The following is an 18,757-nucleotide window of genomic DNA, read 5'->3' on the forward strand; positions in this document are numbered from 1 at the left end:
AGTCTGTCTCATTTACTTTTTCTTTTTCCTGTTATTAATTTTAATGTTACTTTTACCATTTTAAATTTATAATTGTTCTTGGATAAAACTTTTTTTTCATCTTATCATCTAATTTGCAGGCATGATGTCAATCATTTTCTAAAAAGTAACTAAATGATTGTAGAGTTTTCAAACTACTTCTTAAAAAACGTTTAAAATTCAGAGTCAAAATTATTAACATTATTAAGTTATTTAAGAAAAAAATGACAGGAAAAGCACTTGATAACATTTTAATAGAGTTAAAAAATAATAACATTGCTATTTCATTTAGTAAAATGGATAAAAATCAAAAGGATGGTCCACATTTAACCAATCGAACCTCCTTTTTATAAAAAATTATCAAATAAATGCTCCATCATATATTTAGACCTATATATTTTATCTTAAGAATATCTTTACTTTCAATATTATTGTAATATTTATGACTAATTATTATAATGTATAACAGTTAAGATTAACTACTACAACATATAACAACTATAAAATAAATACTACCACATAACAAAATATAATGTTTCCTTCTAATTAAAAGTATTATACATAGAACACTATTATATTAAAATATTTTTTACTGTCTTAGTTAAAATTATTTTAAGCTACTAATTTTAACTAAATAAAAAAATAATGGAATTTAAATAAATTTGATGATTTTTTAAATAATGGAATTTAAATAAATTTAAATAATGGCATTTATTTGATGATTTTTTATAAAAAAATATCAATTTGATGATTCCTGGATCGCTCTTGTGATTTTTAACCTAGTACAATTATAAGATTTTTTGTGTTTTAGGAAGTATTTTGTTGATCTTAGAATTTTAGGGTCAATTAGCAGAATAGATAGGTTTGAAAGAGTAAAATGAAATTTTCTGTTGATTATTTGATCCCTCAGTTGTATTAGTTGAGCGATCCCTCAGTTTTGCTAGTTGAGCAATAATAAACATAGATCATGATATATAAATTTAAAAGAGAAATAAGAAAATAATAATAATAATAATAATAATGGAACACAACAACATGAACACCATCTGCATGAATAATCCAATAGTGAGAACAAAAATCATACCTGTAAAATATACAAAAAATAAAATTACAATTTTAATTCATATATTATTATTGCATGGGGAACAGCGGCATCATTCCAGCTGCCAAATTCCTTCTCATTTGTCCCCATCTCCACTAGAGTAATAGACAATTTCGGGAAAACTTTAGATTGCTCCCTAGAGTTTATCAATTTGCCCTTTAGATTTTTAACATAAAAAAATGTTATTAGTTTTAGATTGGAAGTTTAATTTGGCCTTTATATTTCCAACAGAAATATGCCCAATTTATTGATGTAAATCTTCCCCTCTAATATTCGTCTTGACGATAAATCTATTTTCATATTAAGCTTCAATCCAAAACTTAATCATAGCGTTAGACTACATAAAATAAAAGATTAGACCCTTTGATCAAATTGTTTTTATTACTTAAAATGGCTATTTGTGATTGACTTGGTTTTCCTATGATGAGTAGACCAATGGACTTTGTCGAATCAATGTCTCAATCAACATGCGAATCAACCAATTAGTCGGTTGATCCAACCACTAAGCCAGTAACCTAACACTAGTTCAATTCAATTTTCATAATTATTTATTCATACTAAGCACTAGGAATCTCCAACTTAGAAGGAAGTCAATAAACAATTTTTACTCAATACTTTTGGTTAGAGTTGTTGCTGTATCCCTCACACCTACTATGCACCTCACAGAACTACCATTTTGACTCCAACTAATCACTTAAAAGTTTTCTGTATTCTAATCATTGCAATTATAAGTCAACCAAAAAAGAAATGATTGCCATTATTGGATTTGAACTAGTTTAGTGTAGTTTGAAAGTTGATAAAGTTGTGGCATAAGATATTGCCACAAACGGCATAATCATATCAAACGAGTACCTGATTTTGACTACTCGACGGCTGCTGAGAGATCTGGTAGTGGGCAGATCATTCCACTTGTCACTTTGAGCCCTAAAAGATCAGCAAAAGAACAGGTAGAGTGGTTATCACTTCCATGGAGGAATATCAAATCATGATAAGGAAGCTTAAGTGTTTTTGATCTGTTTAAACCTTTTGTGAAGTCTTGTCAAGTGCTTACGAAATCTATCTTCTCCACATCACTGTTGGGATAGGTGGGGATTATATGTACAAGAGATCTGCAAATTGTAACAATTCAGAAGAAGATTTCAATCGAATGAGAGACTTGCAAGTAACTTCCAGGGTTTTCAAAGTTCCTGCAAACAGATTCAAGTGAGATCCTATGATTAGTGATGAAGTAATCCTTGACAAAAACTCCATCTGAAAATTAAGCATGAAAATGAACTAAATAGATTGTGAATTATGCAGTGGTTCGAAATTAAAATGACATCCATCCAGCAATTGTTCCAAGGTTGTAAACCGAATAGGAGCAGCATGACAAGATCAAGAGGACTTTCAAGATTCCTCTAACACAACTGTTAACATAAAACCATAACTTCTTCATGCAGAGTTTTAACGAGTACAGTAAGATTGACAGCTTTACATGAACTTCACTCAACCCTAACATTCGATCATTGCAAAGGTGGTTGAGGCTGTTTGATGGTCAATTCAGCTCTCAAGTGTAGGGTGCCGTTGATGAAGTAGGGGCTATCTTCGGCGATGAAAGAACTCCACTGTATGCCAAATAAGTTCCGGTAGCCCACTGCCTTCCCGCCGGTAAAAGTGTAGAAGCCTTTGTACTTGCTCACAAATTCTCCAGATGGGTTAGTTCTTGCAGCGAACTCATATTCTACTGTGAAGCTGATGGAGCCTTTCTCTTGCATCCCTAGGAAAAGGCCAAAGCAGTGGAATGAACTCTGCTGATCCAAGTTGCAATGAGCTGAGAGGAAGAAGCCCTGGCCACCCAAATGGAATGCCTGAGAGTAGACCCTTCCTGATGGAAACAGTTTGGCGCACTCCTCCCTCTTGAGATCCAGGTAGACAATGCATTGAGGGTGGGGCTTATCAAATTCCACCACCTTCAGTGGGCGATACTTGTAAGCCCTCTCCACAAAACGCTTGTGGTTTAACTCGTCAGCAGCAAGGGCCCGCTGCCTGTGAGGAGCCTCGGCCTTGAAGAAGAGTGCTTCAGTTACTAATTTGGAAGCAAGGTCGTGATCCAGGTCGTTGCATGTGAGGACTTTTCTGAGTTTCCTGCAAGTCATATGAGAAAAACGGATATGGTGAAGCAGGCGAGAACTCAAGATTTCACGTCGTTCTTCCAACACTGTGTACTGTGTGCGTGCCCACTTGAGAACAAAGTCATATATAGCATCTTCTGATGCCACTTGGAGGTCATCACTAGAAAGAATAGCCTCAATGCCAGAAAGGGGAAGACTCATCATTTCATCTTGGAACCTGAAATAGATAGTTCCAAGTTCCATGTTTAGAAAGTATTAGTATTTCAAGATCGCTAAATGTTGTAAAAAATGTTGACTCACTTGTTAATGTCCTTATAACTATTGGCAAGGAAATCTTTAGCAGCATCAGTCAAAGGTTGGACAGCGGAAGCCATCGAAACACTGCAAGGTAGATCCAGATACAACAATGCAGATTCTGTTGTCATGGGCAAGCTTCTAAGTAACTGACTACAGTGCCGCATGCATGAAACAACCTCAAACTTATCAGCAGCCATTAGCACATCCAAAAGAAGTGTTGGAGAAGTAGTCGACAGCTTTCCACTGTACATAAAACTCAAGAGCTCCATGAGAGCAGCTTCCTCTGTTTAAATTAAAAAGGAAAAGAATGAAGGTTTATGTCCAGAAACAGGTACAAGTGGAAACCAGAAGGAAATCTAGCCAACCAACAATGCAATGGGAAATAAGAAAATAAATAAAGAGAACAGAGTGAGAAGTGGGGCTAGAATGGCCAATTCTAGTGGATCCAACCAACAAATCACATGAAACTCAATTTTGATCATCCAGTGGGAAACAAGTTTACATATTTACACACAAAGAATCGCCAATTTAATGGGAATTCAACACAGTTTAACAAAATAATGGATTATAATATTTTCATGCAAAATTTTTCTGGATCTGCCATATCCAATGGTGCTAATAATTAATATGGTGCAATACTTGCAGGTGAATATAGGGCTTTCTTGCCTGTAATAATGACTCTTGCCCACTTTGCATCAACATAAAACCTTCATGACCACTCCATTAGAACTTCCTGTGTTGATCAATTAGCTAGAGAGGTTGTAAGTAGCACATATTGCTGAGCCAAACCACATCAGACTTATTTTTAATGGCTTTTTCTACAGACAACTTATAATCTTAAGTTGCCCATGTGAACCATAAAAGCATAGTCGATATCCAAGTTGATAGTTGGGAAGTCTATGCCAAAAAAAAAAAAAAATCAAACTAAAGGCCATTCACAAAGATTCCACACCATTTCTTTTAGACAAATCTCACATGTAATTAGATAATCTGTTCCAATTAAATTTGATAAAAAAAAACTCCATGATCAGTAGTCCCAACATGGTTCCTTGATCAAAAGCTCTGACTTGTTATCTTTTCATCCAACTAGGTTTCTAACAAAATCTGCAGCTCCTCAGTACCAAATATTTCTTCTGAGGAATCATGCAACAACTCTTATCATGTGGGGAATGGATGTAGAAGTATCTCCTCAACCTTTGTATATGCACCTCTGTATCTCTAACCATAGCAGAGTTCTCCACTTCATATTTGCATTCCCCTTTAATAACTTTTGATCATTAATGCATTTGTATGCTTCCAATTTCTTCTTATGAAATAAAGATTTTTTTTATTAGCATTGTGCACGCTTGCATACGAGGAAAAGTGACAGGTTAAGCCCCAAAGGAAAGCGTCAATTTTAATGTTCACCTGATAAAGTTGATTACTTACAAATTTAAAATGAAGCAGCACTTATTTTAACTAGAACCTCTAAGTTTAGGGAAATAGATTGTTAAGAAATCCTATCATATATTGAGAATCTCGCATTTAGTTTAAAAAAAAAAACCATGATAAATTGCAAAGGAAATCCTATCATGCCTTAGTATCTTATCACAATATAGAAGAGCAACAATCATGTCCTTAACCAAATTCAACTCTTAAGAATACTACAATAAATATAATGTCAACTAATTCTCTAATTTTGTGATCCTGAAGAAAAATGTATATCTTAAACAAATGAAAGAGGTAGAGAATGTGATGTGAATTTCCTTGGTTCAAAAATCTCAAGGAATTATAAAGTACTAAATGGGCAAGTGACACAATGATATGCCTTAGAATGCATATGAGCATGCATTGAACAAAACTTTGATGTGCTTTGAAATTACCTGATTCATTGATTCTTAGTGTCGCATGTCGCAGATCAGATTCTTTCATGCCATTCGAAAAAAGCTAATATCGAAGATAGGGAAATAAATTCCACATCAGTAAAGATGATCACAAAAATTTCAAGTATGGCAGTATCAGGCACTGCTAACCTTATAGAAGAATGGGCTTTTAGCAGCAAGTATAGCAGAACTAATATAAATAGATTTAACTCTGAGAATCCGTGGAGATCCCATGCTTGAGGAATCATTATTTTCTGAATCATCACCTGCAAATAAATAAAGCTGATCAAAACACAAACAAGAGAATAAAGATTATCATGAGAACAATGAAAACTTTGTCACAAAGTTGCCCTAGCTAGTAATGTAGTATTGTCAAAGAAAAATTTGAAACATGATAATTGCAAGATTATTTTTCAATAGAAATACAAGATTAAGTACTCGTATTCACATCCGACATTTGATGAAAAATGATTTCAGTACAAGAGTACTATAAATTTCTTGTAAAATAGATTTATATTGCATATGTAAATGAATTGTGCATATACTAGACACTAGATGAATCATCAATCATATTGACGATAAGCCTACTTGGCATGGTGCATGTTAACATTATTTTAATTTAAGTAGATTTAAGTTCAAGTAGAACTAAAACTGAATATACAAAATGACACTTTAGCAACAAAAAATGATCTCAAACAGTCAAGATGAATGGAAATGCAATTTATTAAATGTTTTAGATATCTTGGATATATTATTCAAAAAGAGGAGATAATGATTGAGAAATAATTAATAGAATAAAGAATTGATGATAGAAATGGAAAGTTCTCAGGTTCCTGTGCATCATTGTCTTCTCCTTAAACTAAAAGGAAAATTTTATAATTCTATGGTATGCCCTACCAAACTTTATCTCCACCCATGACGAACCAGTCATGACCGGTCTCAAGCCCAAATAAAGGAGGAGGGTTGCATTAGGTTGCCCGCCAACGTTAAAACTATGGCAAATATTCAATGAATGGATTCATTAAACTATTATGTTAATGCTAGGTTGTTCCCTTCGCCGACCCCACCTAGTAGAATAAGGTTTGGTTGTTGTTGTTGTCCTCCTACCAAACTTTATGGATATAGGTGTTGGGCAGATAGAAAATGACAAGCACACACAAAAAAACTACTTAACAAAGATGAGAATGATAAGATTGATATGTAAGGCTTATTGGAAAAAAAAAAGGCATAAGGGCGCAATTAGTATAAAATGAAACTGAAAAAAGTTGAGATGGAATAGAGGATTTCAATGACAACTAACATATTTATAGTTAGATAAGATGAATCGATTGCGTACAAATCAGAGAGAGACAAAGAAAACTCTAATTAATGTAGTTAAAAGTAGTTTAATTGAATTTAATATTACTAGTGATATGGAGTTCAATGGAGTGACAAGATACATGTAAGTGTCTCCAATTTATGAAAGAATAAAATTCAGGTACTTTGTGAGGCAAGCTTTAAAGTGACAATTTTAGTGGCTTTTGTTAATTTTCATTAAGAAAAAAGATAAAAGAACCTGTTAGCTTTTGAGATTCTCAAGAATCAAACAAATGCTTTGTAGAAGCTCATGCACCAACTTGAAGAAAAGGCTATCAAGAACAGTAAGAAACATATTGGAAACATAGAACAATGCGGATGACTATCTAGAGACAATGAATTATATGGCTTAAGATGGTAATGGTTGAACATCTAAGATAATGAATTATGGCTTAAGGTGGTAAGAGTTGGATCAAAATCTGATCGAAGGATTTGGCCAGCATGAAGGTTGACAAACATTTCATTGAAAGTTGGCACAACATTAAGAGTTGTTCAACTTATAGCTGAAGTCAACAAGCTCGAACTTATAGCATGTACGTATAGAGAAACCTATGCCAAATCACTGCATTCAATTTTTTACCCTTTTCAGCAGTTGAATAAGAATTTAAACTGATAGATTCCATGTTTGAATCATCAAGCCTCTGCCCAACCAAACACAATCTCATGATGAGCTAGAGATTGGAAATTAAAAATCTAAAGTTAGATAAGTCAAGTTTCAAGTTAATTCTTCAATACAAATTGGCTAAATCCTAGCTCAACTTGATAAAAATTAGCTTGCAAGCTAAGGAAAATTATAATTAGAATTAAAACAAGCTTATTATGTAAGGCAAAATATAAGAGGGTTTAATATATAGAAGCAACCATAACTATCCAAGCCTGATGCTAAGTAGGGTTGGAGATATCTGAATAAAACCATCATGAATCTTACCTGGTGCAGATTCTTCAAAGGTTGGTTCATCATCTTCATCATGGTTCTCATATTCTTCACATTCTTGGGTGTCAGGCTGGCAATTTGATACAAGTTCCAAACAGTATTTTGAAAATTCTGGTGCTACAACAAAAAAAATAAAATAAAATAAAATAATTACCAACAAAACAATTGATACAAGCTCCAAACTGCAATTTGCAAACTCCGGTGCTAAAAAGACAATTAAGGATTCTGGCAAAAAAAAAAAAATTCCTTCGGGCTGAGCATCCAGTTAGTTATACATTAGAGGTTGAAATTGATATTTGCATTAAGGTAAAAAATTAGCGTGGATCCTCTACATTAATGTTAAGAAATACCTCAGATTTAGAATCGATGATTTTTTTTGCTTTCTTGACAAATCTAACCAACCAATTTTTCAGCACATTAGCAACGAGTTACGAATGTCACGAAAGCCCCAATTGGCAAAGAAAACAGGACAAAAATATCAATGCAGCGCAATGCCTATATATATTATTGAAGCAGAGTTATTGTAATCAACAGTTCAACGAGGTTATCAGCAAGCAAATGCCATCATTTATCACCAAAAATAGTGATAATTAACAATAACGATCGAAAGCCCATCTTCGACGATCATGCCCAAAATTCCTACAAATATTCGACATTGAATTATAAAGCAAGACTTTATTGGAATCTTGTAATTCAATCGGAACAAGGATGCAGAAACAAAACACCATACCAATCGAATCGAAACGAAAAAAAAAAAATAGAAATAATAAAGAGTAGGGATCTACTGGGGGAATCGAACCAATAGAGTCCAAAGGTTTCCCTCACCTTTTTCCTTGGGTCCGTCATCCCTCCTGCGCTTGCGATGGCTGGAACCGGCATCCGGCGGCTCCGCCATGACCTCGATCCGGAGGACTCGGTCGGAGAAGTTGCTGGAATTGAAAGCGAACTCGAAGTTGTGATCCGCAGAGGAGTGGGAGGGTTCAGGATCCATTATCGTCCCAGTCGCCGGCCCTCGACGGTCAAGGATATCAGCGAGTCCTCTCGCTTCTCTCATTCGACGCCACGCATCGGCCCCGGACACTCCTCAACGCCGATCCCAAAACGATATGATGCTTCCTGCTTCCCGATGGATAAGCGGCAGCGGGGGCGGCGGCCCGACGACGGCGACGACGACGGGGGAGAGAGAGAAGAGAGGAGCGATCGAGGGATTTCAACGCCGACACAATGGAATGGAAAAGAAGGCTTTAAAGATTCATTTTATAATGAGATAAAATATGCTATTTTTACATATCTACCCTGCTTTCAAAGACCAAATTAGAATTTTATCCAATTTTAAAATCATAAAACCATAAAATAAAATAAATAAATTCATAAAACAATCCGTAAATTATTTGCAACAAAATTTCAGTTAAAATACTTTAATAATACACCTTTTTTATTATTATTTTAGAAGGGGCCCTCGTTCTTTTTCATTGGTCGAATGGGTCAACGTCAATTGACTCGTTGGTCAATAATGATGAACCGATTTGGTTTGGTTATTTTAATTGGAAATTTAATTAGGGTATGCACTAACGGCTGGTCCTGCACGGTTTTAGAATTTGATCGATTCAAAGTAAGAGATAGTGTTTGTTATGCCATGTCATGTTTACTTAGAACGGGCTCATAGGTTTGAAGTACCTCACAGAGGGCGATAGCTACGATCAATCCTCCACGTTATTCGTCATCTATTTCTTTCGATATAGTTAATGCCCTGTTTACTCTAAATGATAACGACTAAAGTAAAAAATGGATCTCGTAAAAGTCGATACTTTTCTCTACTTGATGTAAAAGCAAGACAAGCAAAGATGAGTTCACGATTGCAAACTAGCCACAAGTCTCGATCGTGGACTAGACATGAATCACGGCTGTAGACCGGTTGCAAGTCGCAACCATAGCCTAACAAGCTCATGACTATATCACCATTTCTCCTTGCCTTTTCCTTCCCCTTTCCTCTTCTTTTCTTTTCCATCATTGATCCTTGCTCCTTTTTGTATGAAGCATTAATAAGGTAAATGATAATTCCACAATCAACAAACTTTATGTACACACTTAGTCATTGATATCATACATGTACCCTAAACCCTAGTTTTTTTTTTCCCAAAAATCTACACCGCCAAGTTGTGGTTGAATTGGAACTTGAATGCGGGTCAAGGAGGCATGCTCCTCTTAGTTGTGCCTGATACAGGTTAAACATGTTTTTGAATAAAACAACAACCTTACAATACCAATTGTCATCAGTAGAACTGCACATAGTTTGTCACATGAGCTAATTAGTCGGAGTCGCTATCGCATTCCACAAAGCTGTACTGCTTTGGTTCGCCGATATGGAGGAGAAGAGTTCCTACATTCTCTTCGGTCCACACGATACCTTCCTTCTTCGAAAGGGCAAGCACCTATAAAGAGCATGTCAAGGTCGATTACTCTGCATTTTTTCAAATATAAGATAATCTCTGAGTCTTTAGTTTTCAGTTTGAATCAATTGCAGTAAAGAAAATTAACTGGCCCCTCTAATTGGACCAGGTAGACTGCAAAATTTATCTAAACCTTTGGCCATAAAAACTTAACTTGTATTTTGGTGCATTGTGGAGTATCTCATTCTCATTCGAGAATAAAATTTATATAGCCGGCTTCAAATAACGAGGATAAACAGGATTTGATGAAATGATGATAAATGAAAAAGTAGAATGACATGGGTACAGTAGGTTATAAGCTTTTACTGAATATATAGAAAGAAGGGGGTAAAAAAAACATGGAACCCCTGAAATAACTCACCGAGCGCTTCATTTTTCCCTTTCCGACGACATCAGCACCACAGCCAGTGATAACTTTAAGATACTGAACAGCTATTTGGGCAGAAAGGCAAATTATTAAACTCACAGGAACCAAATGAATCCGAATATGTTACGACATAGTTGAAGCAGCAGATGCATACAGGGTATATACGTGAACAACAGCAAGTGAAGCTTTAGAAGCCGTATTGCTTGTTTGACGTGTTGCCCATGTAAATCAATGGTGACAACATTTTTAATATGTTTGTTCCTGCAAACAAAATTGGCTTGATAAATAATGCCCTATTAATTCAGCAGAAAAGGTAAGGAAGAAAGATAATATGCACTTGCCTGGCTTCAAAAATCTCTCGGCTAGCTTGCTCATCTCCTTCCCGTGCTAAATCTCGGAAGAACTTCCCCTAATCAAATACAATGCACATGCTATAGTAATAAAGGAAATGGACCCAAAGATCTCAAAATAGGATTCGTGAAAATGGATAATGTTTTGGTCACCTACTGTATCATACCATCATTAGCAATTACGGACATCTAATATCAGAATAAATGCCTAATTACGATGAACATTGAGTTTTCAATAGATTCACCTTTTCTGACAGGAAAGAAGCATGGGCACGCTGACCTCTTGAATAAACAACTGCAGCCTAAGAAATCAAATGGAAATGGAAATAGGCATGTCAACACTAATATGCTAAATATGAAATAGATCTATCGCTGCTACAGAAGCATCTCACTTTCTGGTAGCATGCCTGCATCATCTCCCAATGCTTCTTTGAAGTATCCCGACAAACCTGATAGATATCTTCTTTGCCTGTGTCAAAAGATACGAGCCAGAGTAATAAAATTAAGTTGCACTGATCAACAATAGTCTGGCAATACCCAAGCAATCTTAAGAAGCACCATAACAGGTCATTTAGTCCTCTAACTCGTCTAAATTTGGGAAAGTAAATGGAAGAGAAATCCCAAATACTCGCATGATCACATTGCCACTAAAAATTTGAGCATCTAATGATGCCTGGACAGATGCCTCTTGTACATATTGAAGAACGATGGCAGAAAAATACAAATCTTAACACCTAATGCGATCATCCAAAGCAAGTAGTAAATGCATCTACATCCTCAACTTTAAGAAGTCAAGCGGACAAGGTATAGGACTATGTAAAAATGCAACTAGTCCTCTGTTAACACTTTCCGGCAGCAATGCCTTAATATATCCTGCCAAATAACCAAAAAAATCAAAACTGAATTGAACTTTGAACTAAAATGAGATTGGTTCACTTGCAAGAAAGAGACTAATGAGATAAATGAGTAAAATTGAGTGAAAACAAACCCAACCAGTACAGGAAAGTGAAAAGCAAATGCACATCTATCAGGTTATAAGTAGGACAGGCGATTTCCCATTCCCCTATCAAGCCAGACTGATCCATCCCTAACCTGCCTTACCCCGTCCACATTATTGAGATGGGAATGAGATGTGAAATTGAAACCCACATGCAAAGTGGGAATGGGGAAAAAAGGTCATGACACCTGTCCTATGTTACCTCATTTGCCCTACATAATCTTAATCTAAAAATAATAAGGTTAAGGATTCATCAAGGATAAGCTTATATTTTTATGTGTGTGTGCGTGTTGTGTGGGATGGGAATGAAAAAGAATATTTTTAACTTGCCAGCACTATGCATTCTCATCCTTTGTTCTAAAATTTATATTACCATGTGGACAAAATTTATCGGGAGCGAGTTAGATATAGGGCATGGCTTCTTTAGTTAGGATCATAAGCTACACATTCCAAGACCAATGAAAGGAGAAGCATAAAAGCAGTAATGGATCCTTCCATTTAAGTAAATAACAACTGCACATCTTCTCACAGGTATGTCAATTAACAAACTAGGAAAAGTAAACAAGACAGAGTTATATATACCAATTGTAAGATTTTCTTGATCTTTGATACTTAAAGAAGAGAACTCCAACCCCTGACCAAAAGACTCCACCTTCTCTACTACCTTTTTCCAATTCATACGACCAGGTTCACATGTGGGAGAGTTGGGAATTCTAAACAATGACTCCAGCACTTGTTGTTGGAGATAATTATACGGCATTGGTATCTCACAATCAGCAAGAACCTTTGGATGATTCCTGCAGAAGTTCAGGTAGTTATGAATGAAAAAATTAACCAACATGTCACTGTCATGCTAGAATAACCAGGATAAGCAAATGCCATAGCAGTCCAAATAATAGGTGGATTTAAAGAGTGAAGATTGATAAAAACATGACAAGAAAAGTAAGCACTAAACATAGCTGAAAATGGAAAGGGGTTAGTAATCAAGTTCTTGAATTGAGTAGACAAGGAGAATAGAGTGTCATTTCGAATAAAGAATGCCTGTAAGCTCACCTCTTACTACTTGCATGGCACACTTGGGGGATATGCTCTTTTTCTGACAGACTATTCGATGCTGAGTCTGATATCATATCTGTTAACTGAGAAAAATTTGCCAAATCACAAAAATGTAACATTGTCAAGAACTTCTGTTTTAAAACCTATGATCATGTACAACTACCTATCAACTTAGGTATCAAAGGGAATAAAGGATAATATGGCTACAGCTCCACAAAATATGCCATCTCAAATAAAATGAACTACCATCATTTTCTCACTATAAAAGTAGATCTTATGATTCATATTTAAAATCCTTCAAGCAGAGAGTGAAGACTGTTATAACCTGTAGGTTATCCTTGATTGACCATATTATCTTTATGGGAATAACATAAATAGCTGGTTTGCTAAGCTTATCCAAGATCATTGTAAACAGAGGTTTGTGTAACTCAAAATAAAACTTGACCTGCATATGAGAACTTCAGTTTCACTAATCTGGTTATTCAATAGATGATAGGCATCCAGACCACCAAGTGACAATCCAAGATGGCATTTTATCAGAAAGTTCAATCTATATGCATCTGTTCAGTCATTGTACTGCCAAACTTTTTTAGAAGAGGTATCATTCAAAGAAGCATGTTTGACAATTGTCAGACAAGTGCACCAGCAATGGACACGGGATTCAAATCATTATTGTATTACTCAGGTAAATAAAATTTATCTCCAATTGCAAAATACGAATTTCTAAAAGAACTCTTGAACCAGCACCTGGGAGAAACTTATTGAATTCTCTGAAGGGCTTCTGCTAATTACTTCAGGACGACTACATGAATAGTTTCTCCTGCATGTGCCATCATTTTCATATGGTCCTTGGTTTAATTGGTCCGATGAGGAAGTTGATATGTCAAGTAACGCCTCCAAAGCCTGCCAAAGCAATCAATTGAATAAAACTAGTAGTAGATCAGTATGATCAAACAAAACAGAAACTACATTTGTTCTTTGATATATGCTGGTCTGGCAATAATTTTAATAAATTAAATTAAGCCATTCCTTGTAGGACCTATTCTTGAGTGGTATCACCTTTAAGGTAGGGCATATGGTTGCACACCCATGTAAAACTTAAGATCTCTCAAAAATCATTTAGATGAAAGAACCAAAAATTCTATGAGTAATCAGAGCTTCCAAAACTAGAAAAGCTAAATGAATCAACTATAAAATTGTCAATTTCTTTATTAAAAAGATCGGGTTCTTAAAATTGCTCTATGCTGATTATTTGGGCAATATCATATGAAAATTCAACACCTTTTTATTAAAATTTTCCTAATTAAGATGCAAGTACAGATTCTCATTATAGATGTCAAAATTATATAGAGACTAACAGACCGTAGCACAACAAACACCAAGTATCTAGCACTTCTGGTTAGCAATATTTAAATTGCTAAGAATCACTGAATTTGCCAAGTGACATGCTAACAGCATAAAGGTTGGCATAAGTAGCATGACTTGCAGGTATGATAGATCTATTTGTCTCTAGTTCAAATGTGTCTTGGTAGTTGACAAAGAATAATTGTTCTCTAGCACTATATCACTTGGAATCTGGTAGGGCATACAAGGCAGTATAAGCTAAAAGTAGAAATGAGAATAAGGTGGGTGAGGCAGAGCAAATATGGTTCAGATACCCACCCGTTAAGGTGTGTGACTGTGCACCAAATGAACACATGTCCTTCATTTTTAACACACGCCGAGAGGAATTATAAAGTACAAAAAGAGTCCAACATTAATTATTTTAACGCAGTAACATTGCAAACTAAACATAAATAATGGCCAGCATTTGAAATAACCAAAAAATAAACATATAGAAAAGAGCAGTAGTTAGTATATACCTTTTCAACACTGTTTCCGCATTGATCTGCAAAAGAGATACATATGCAACTAATTATACACTTCCACTTACCAGAGACAGAGAGCCAAAAATAAATATGAATTTAAAAAAAGATTGCAAACGCACTTTGTTAGCTATTTCAACATAAAATATATAATCCTATAAAATTGATGAGAATGAGGTTAAAACCAAATTCTATTATTTCCTGGGAGGAGGGTTCCGATATCATAAAAAAGAAGTGTTGAATGCTCCTTTCTATCATTACTCTTACATGATTGAAGATAGAAGTGAACCAGTGGATGATACAGATACTGTAGAAAGAATTAAGGTCAATTTCATTTCTGCACAAATGTAGGGCAGCACAGAGGAAAAAGTCATCCAATGGACAAAGACAATGATGGTATTGCCTCCGTTGATCCAATATGGTGTTCACTCATCACTGACAATGGTATTGGATGTCGACCTCGAGATGTTAGTTCACGAGGTGACAAGTTTTGCCACAACAAAGGATTTAGAGAAGTAATGCCCAAACAAGTAGGGACAAAAGCTAGCAAATGGTTGTGAGAAGCTGCTCAACCATGTGGAGGCAGAACAGCAGCTATGAGAGAAGCAATATCAGCATTTCTATGCATTGTGCATTGTTATCCCCAACATGCCCATGATAGACTATACCTCCCTCCTAACCCATGCCATTGTATATCAACAATCAAGGCAGAAGCCTCAAATCAAGGAACAAAAGGCTTGATTCACGGAGGTGAAAGTGGAATATGATAACAGCAATTATGTTGAATGTGAAATTTGTCAAATTTTGTAAGCAGCAATCAGGGGACTTGTGGGAAGCGACATAAGAAAGATGAATTAGGCAGAGAATGAGATAGATCGATAGCAAGGGCAATTTCTTCCTCTCATTTCTTCTCATCTAAATTTCCCTCTTTTCCATCCAATCATCAACTAATCAACCTTATGGCTTCCCTTCCTCTCCCTCTCCGTTCTCTAGTCCGAAATAATCAATGTAGGAGTGATATAGTAACTTAGTGATAAGAACCCACTACCATACCGTAATGAAATATTTGGTGACAACAGCAGCCATACATATAGATATTGATCAATGGCAAAAGAAAAAATTGACCAAAGGCAAGCGCTCACCTAAGACATCCCTGACAACAGCCATGGTAATCTCAGACATATCTCCAAGCATGGAGCACAAGAACTGTTCAGCCTCCTCCACGCTGTACATCCTCTTCATGCCATCCTTAAATTGCAAATTACTACCGCCATCTCTGCTCCTCCTCACGGACCCAATATAACCCTTTCCGATCACATCCGGCACTATCCCCGTGGCCGCAGGTGCTCTCTTCTGCTTCCGGACAGCCCCGACGCGCTTACCCTCGGGTAGTTTCTCCCCGGGGTCGTCAAGCTGGGCGCCGAGGATGCCAGCCGCCTTGAAAGGGTCGCATCCGGCCTCCCTGTACGCCGAATCAATCTGATCGAGGGATACGGACGAAGAAAAGGCCTCGATCAACCACTCCAGTGCTCGGGCGCCGTCGTCGCCGTTCGCCTCGTCTGCCCCTTGGGGGAGATCGGATCCGGCGGGTTTCCGCCTCTTCTTGCTCTTCCTATTCTTCTTCGTGGGTTTCATGGCCGCCGCGTTGCTGCTTCCCCTTAGCCCTTCCGCCTCTTCCTCCGCCGAGGGATTCGCGTCGAGCACGAGGAGGAATCGGAGGCGTCGGCGTCCGCGTTCGACGTCACGTCAACCGCAGAAACCCTTTTGGCCAGGAAAGTGGATTTGCGGATTCGGATCACTTCAATAGACATAAAAAAAATCCGATAAATTTGGTTTCGCTTCCGTGTAAATAAATCTTAACTGAATAATTTCGAAATTGTCCCAAAATTTAGTAGTTTTTTTAAAATTACCTTTTCAAATTTTAGTAATGACAAATTATTTTCTTAATAATTTCAATTAAACTTCAACGGTTTTAAAAATTTTCTGTTATTTAGTTCAATTAAACCTATCTAAAAATTTGGGTCTATTTGATAATCTTTGGTTGGAAGAATTTTTTGGGGCAAAAATATAAAAACGCCCAGAATTTTACCAATCATAACATCCTTTTTTTAAATAAATAAATAAATAAAATCAAATAAAAGGCGCCCTTCAATATTTTTATCCTAAAAATATTTTTTAACTTAGTGTTATTATAAAGGCTATCAATATCTGTTACAATATATTTAGAATAAATTTAGAATTTCAGATTTAGAATTTCTAAATATTATTATATCAAAATATTATTTATAAACTTATTCAAAATTATTTAAGTTTTATTAAAAAATATTTTAAAATGATTGTAAAAGTTAATATATAGTTGCTACAATACTAAATTTTAAATTTTAAATTCATCATATTATAATAGTTCCTGATAGCTTCTATATATTATAACAACTATTCAATAGTTTTTACATTATATAATCCTTAAATTCTAAATTTTAAATTCATCCTAAATATATTATAATAATTATTGGTAACTTCTATATATTATGATAGCTACTCGGTAAGTCTCATTTGATATTTCTCTTAATTTAGGATGACCTCTGGATCTTTTCTGAAATTTTTCTATTTTTTAAATAAAAAATTAAATTTAAATTGACTTATGGATAATCTGAAAGAATTATAATAAAAATTTACTGTACAAAATAATAAATCATACCTAGTTGAGGTAAGATTTGAGAAGGAGACAAACGCTGGATGGAGGAAGTCATCTTACCGTCTACGAGAAGGTTATAGTGACGAATGCTTTTCGATGATTCCACAAACTAAATCCCTTGTTTCCCTGAATGAATCCCTTTTTTTTTCCTTTTATTTGCTTGGATGCCTTATAAGGAGAAGAGTGAACACCACTTGCCCACTCTCTCATATGTGTGTCACTCACTTGGCAACATGTGCAGTAACTGCACACATCCAAACACACGTCCAACATCTTCCACTTGTCTAAATCAATCCCCAAAGGTCATCAAGTCACAAAAGACTATAAAATAATCAAGTCACAAAGACTAGACAAGAACATCCATTTCATACATTAGGGAAAATGATTCGTGTGACAGCAAGCACACTGAGTGATGGTTGCTAAGAAGATTGTTACACCTTATATAGCCGCTTTCTGAGTGATTAATGCTAATAAAGTTGTTACACTTTACTTAGCCGCTCTTTAAAATAAATAAGAGACACACCCATAATGGCACATAGTCTCTCTCCTGGTGGTACATATTCATTATCCAGAAGTATCCAATTTTCCGGTGGCACACAACCATTATCTTGGAGATATTCATGTCTTGCTATTTATCCAGATTAAATAATTTACATTTATATCAATATAAACATCTCTAATCCCTCATAATGACTATTATGTCAAAAGCATATTCCATATTCAATATTCACAATCATTTTTATACATAACAGAAATGGGTCGACCAGTGAATAACATCAAAAGATGTAAATCTATTTAATTTTTCTTTTTAATTAGAATATATTCATTCTAATCAGTTGTTTTACTAATTATGCTCCATAGACTGAATTATCCATAGTCATAGGATACGTATTAAAGTAATAGACACTGATTAAAACTTCAAATAAACAGCTAAATAGTCACTAAGGACAAAAACTGATATTAACTTATAATCTCAAATGACTCACATAGTAGAGAAACATGACTCCATTCTCCTTCTACCTTTATTGTTACAATAGCACATGTGGTATAAATCACATGTTACGATGTTATTTTCTTTATTAAAAAGAGTGTATGTTTTCCTCAAATTTAACATTGTACATATTTTGATCTAGACAAATCTAATATTTAATCCTGAATTCAACATATGAATTCCAATTCGGCGTTCAACAATTTCAATAAATGGTGGGTTCATTTACTTCGATCATTATTAACACATAAATGATCTCAACTTGTCCCCAGGGCGTAGCACAGATGGGGAGTGCATGGTTCTGTGGCT

The 18,757-nt window shown here is 35.4% G+C and overlaps 2 protein-coding genes across 3 annotated transcripts; both read right to left on the bottom strand.

The window, feature by feature from the left end:
* Positions 1-2,391: 2,391 nt before the first annotated feature.
* LOC122019973 (BTB/POZ domain-containing protein POB1-like) lies at positions 2,392-8,928 on the bottom strand. Of its 2 annotated transcripts, none has more exons than XM_042577643.1 (6): positions 8,506-8,928; positions 7,675-7,791; positions 5,541-5,656; positions 5,391-5,454; positions 3,532-3,811; positions 2,392-3,448 (listed from the first exon to the last, which is right to left on the bottom strand). In XM_042577643.1, exons 1-6 carry the CDS (start codon positions 8,732-8,734, stop codon positions 2,623-2,625), a joined length of 1,632 nt encoding a protein of 543 aa, XP_042433577.1. In that variant the 5' UTR covers positions 8,735-8,928; the 3' UTR covers positions 2,392-2,622. The 2 variants fall into 2 exon arrangements, with proteins under 2 accessions (XP_042433577.1, XP_042433575.1); XM_042577641.1 differs by having other exon boundaries at positions 7,675-7,797.
* Positions 8,929-9,719: 791 nt separating this feature from the next.
* On the bottom strand, positions 9,720-16,545 carry LOC122019807 (SMR domain-containing protein At5g58720-like). Its single transcript, XM_042577347.1, has 11 exons — positions 15,908-16,545; positions 14,763-14,788; positions 13,648-13,803; positions 12,898-12,983; positions 12,427-12,641; positions 11,240-11,316; positions 11,093-11,149; positions 10,839-10,906; positions 10,652-10,758; positions 10,492-10,562; positions 9,720-10,112 (listed from the first exon to the last, which is right to left on the bottom strand). Exons 1-11 carry the CDS (start codon positions 16,398-16,400, stop codon positions 9,990-9,992), a joined length of 1,479 nt encoding a protein of 492 aa, XP_042433281.1. The 5' UTR covers positions 16,401-16,545; the 3' UTR covers positions 9,720-9,989.
* Between the last annotated feature and the right edge of the window lie 2,212 nt (positions 16,546-18,757).

Source organism: Zingiber officinale, chromosome 9A, assembly GCF_018446385.1.
Source record: "Zingiber officinale cultivar Zhangliang chromosome 9A, Zo_v1.1, whole genome shotgun sequence".
Classification (NCBI taxonomy): Eukaryota; Viridiplantae; Streptophyta; class Magnoliopsida; order Zingiberales; family Zingiberaceae; genus Zingiber; species Zingiber officinale.

Coding starts and splice junctions, on each gene's coding strand:
- LOC122019807 (XM_042577347.1), bottom strand. CDS start 16,400: ATGAAACCCACGAAGAAGAATAGGAAGAGCAAGAAGAGGCGGAAACCC. Junction 11,317..12,426: donor TCAAGAAAATCTTACAATTG/GTATATATAACT, acceptor CTTTTGACACAG/GCAAAGAAGATATCTATCAG. Junction 10,563..10,651: donor GTTGTTCACGTATATACCCT/GTATGCATCTGC, acceptor CTGCCCAAATAG/CTGTTCAGTATCTTAAAGTT.
- LOC122019973 (XM_042577641.1), bottom strand. CDS start 8,734: ATGAGAGAAGCGAGAGGACTCGCTGATATCCTTGACCGTCGAGGGCCG. Junction 7,798..8,505: donor TGACGGACCCAAGGAAAAAG/GTGAGGGAAACC, acceptor TTTTTGTTGTAG/CACCAGAATTTTCAAAATAC. Junction 3,812..5,390: donor ACTAAGAATCAATGAATCAG/GTAATTTCAAAG, acceptor TAATTTAAACAG/AGGAAGCTGCTCTCATGGAG.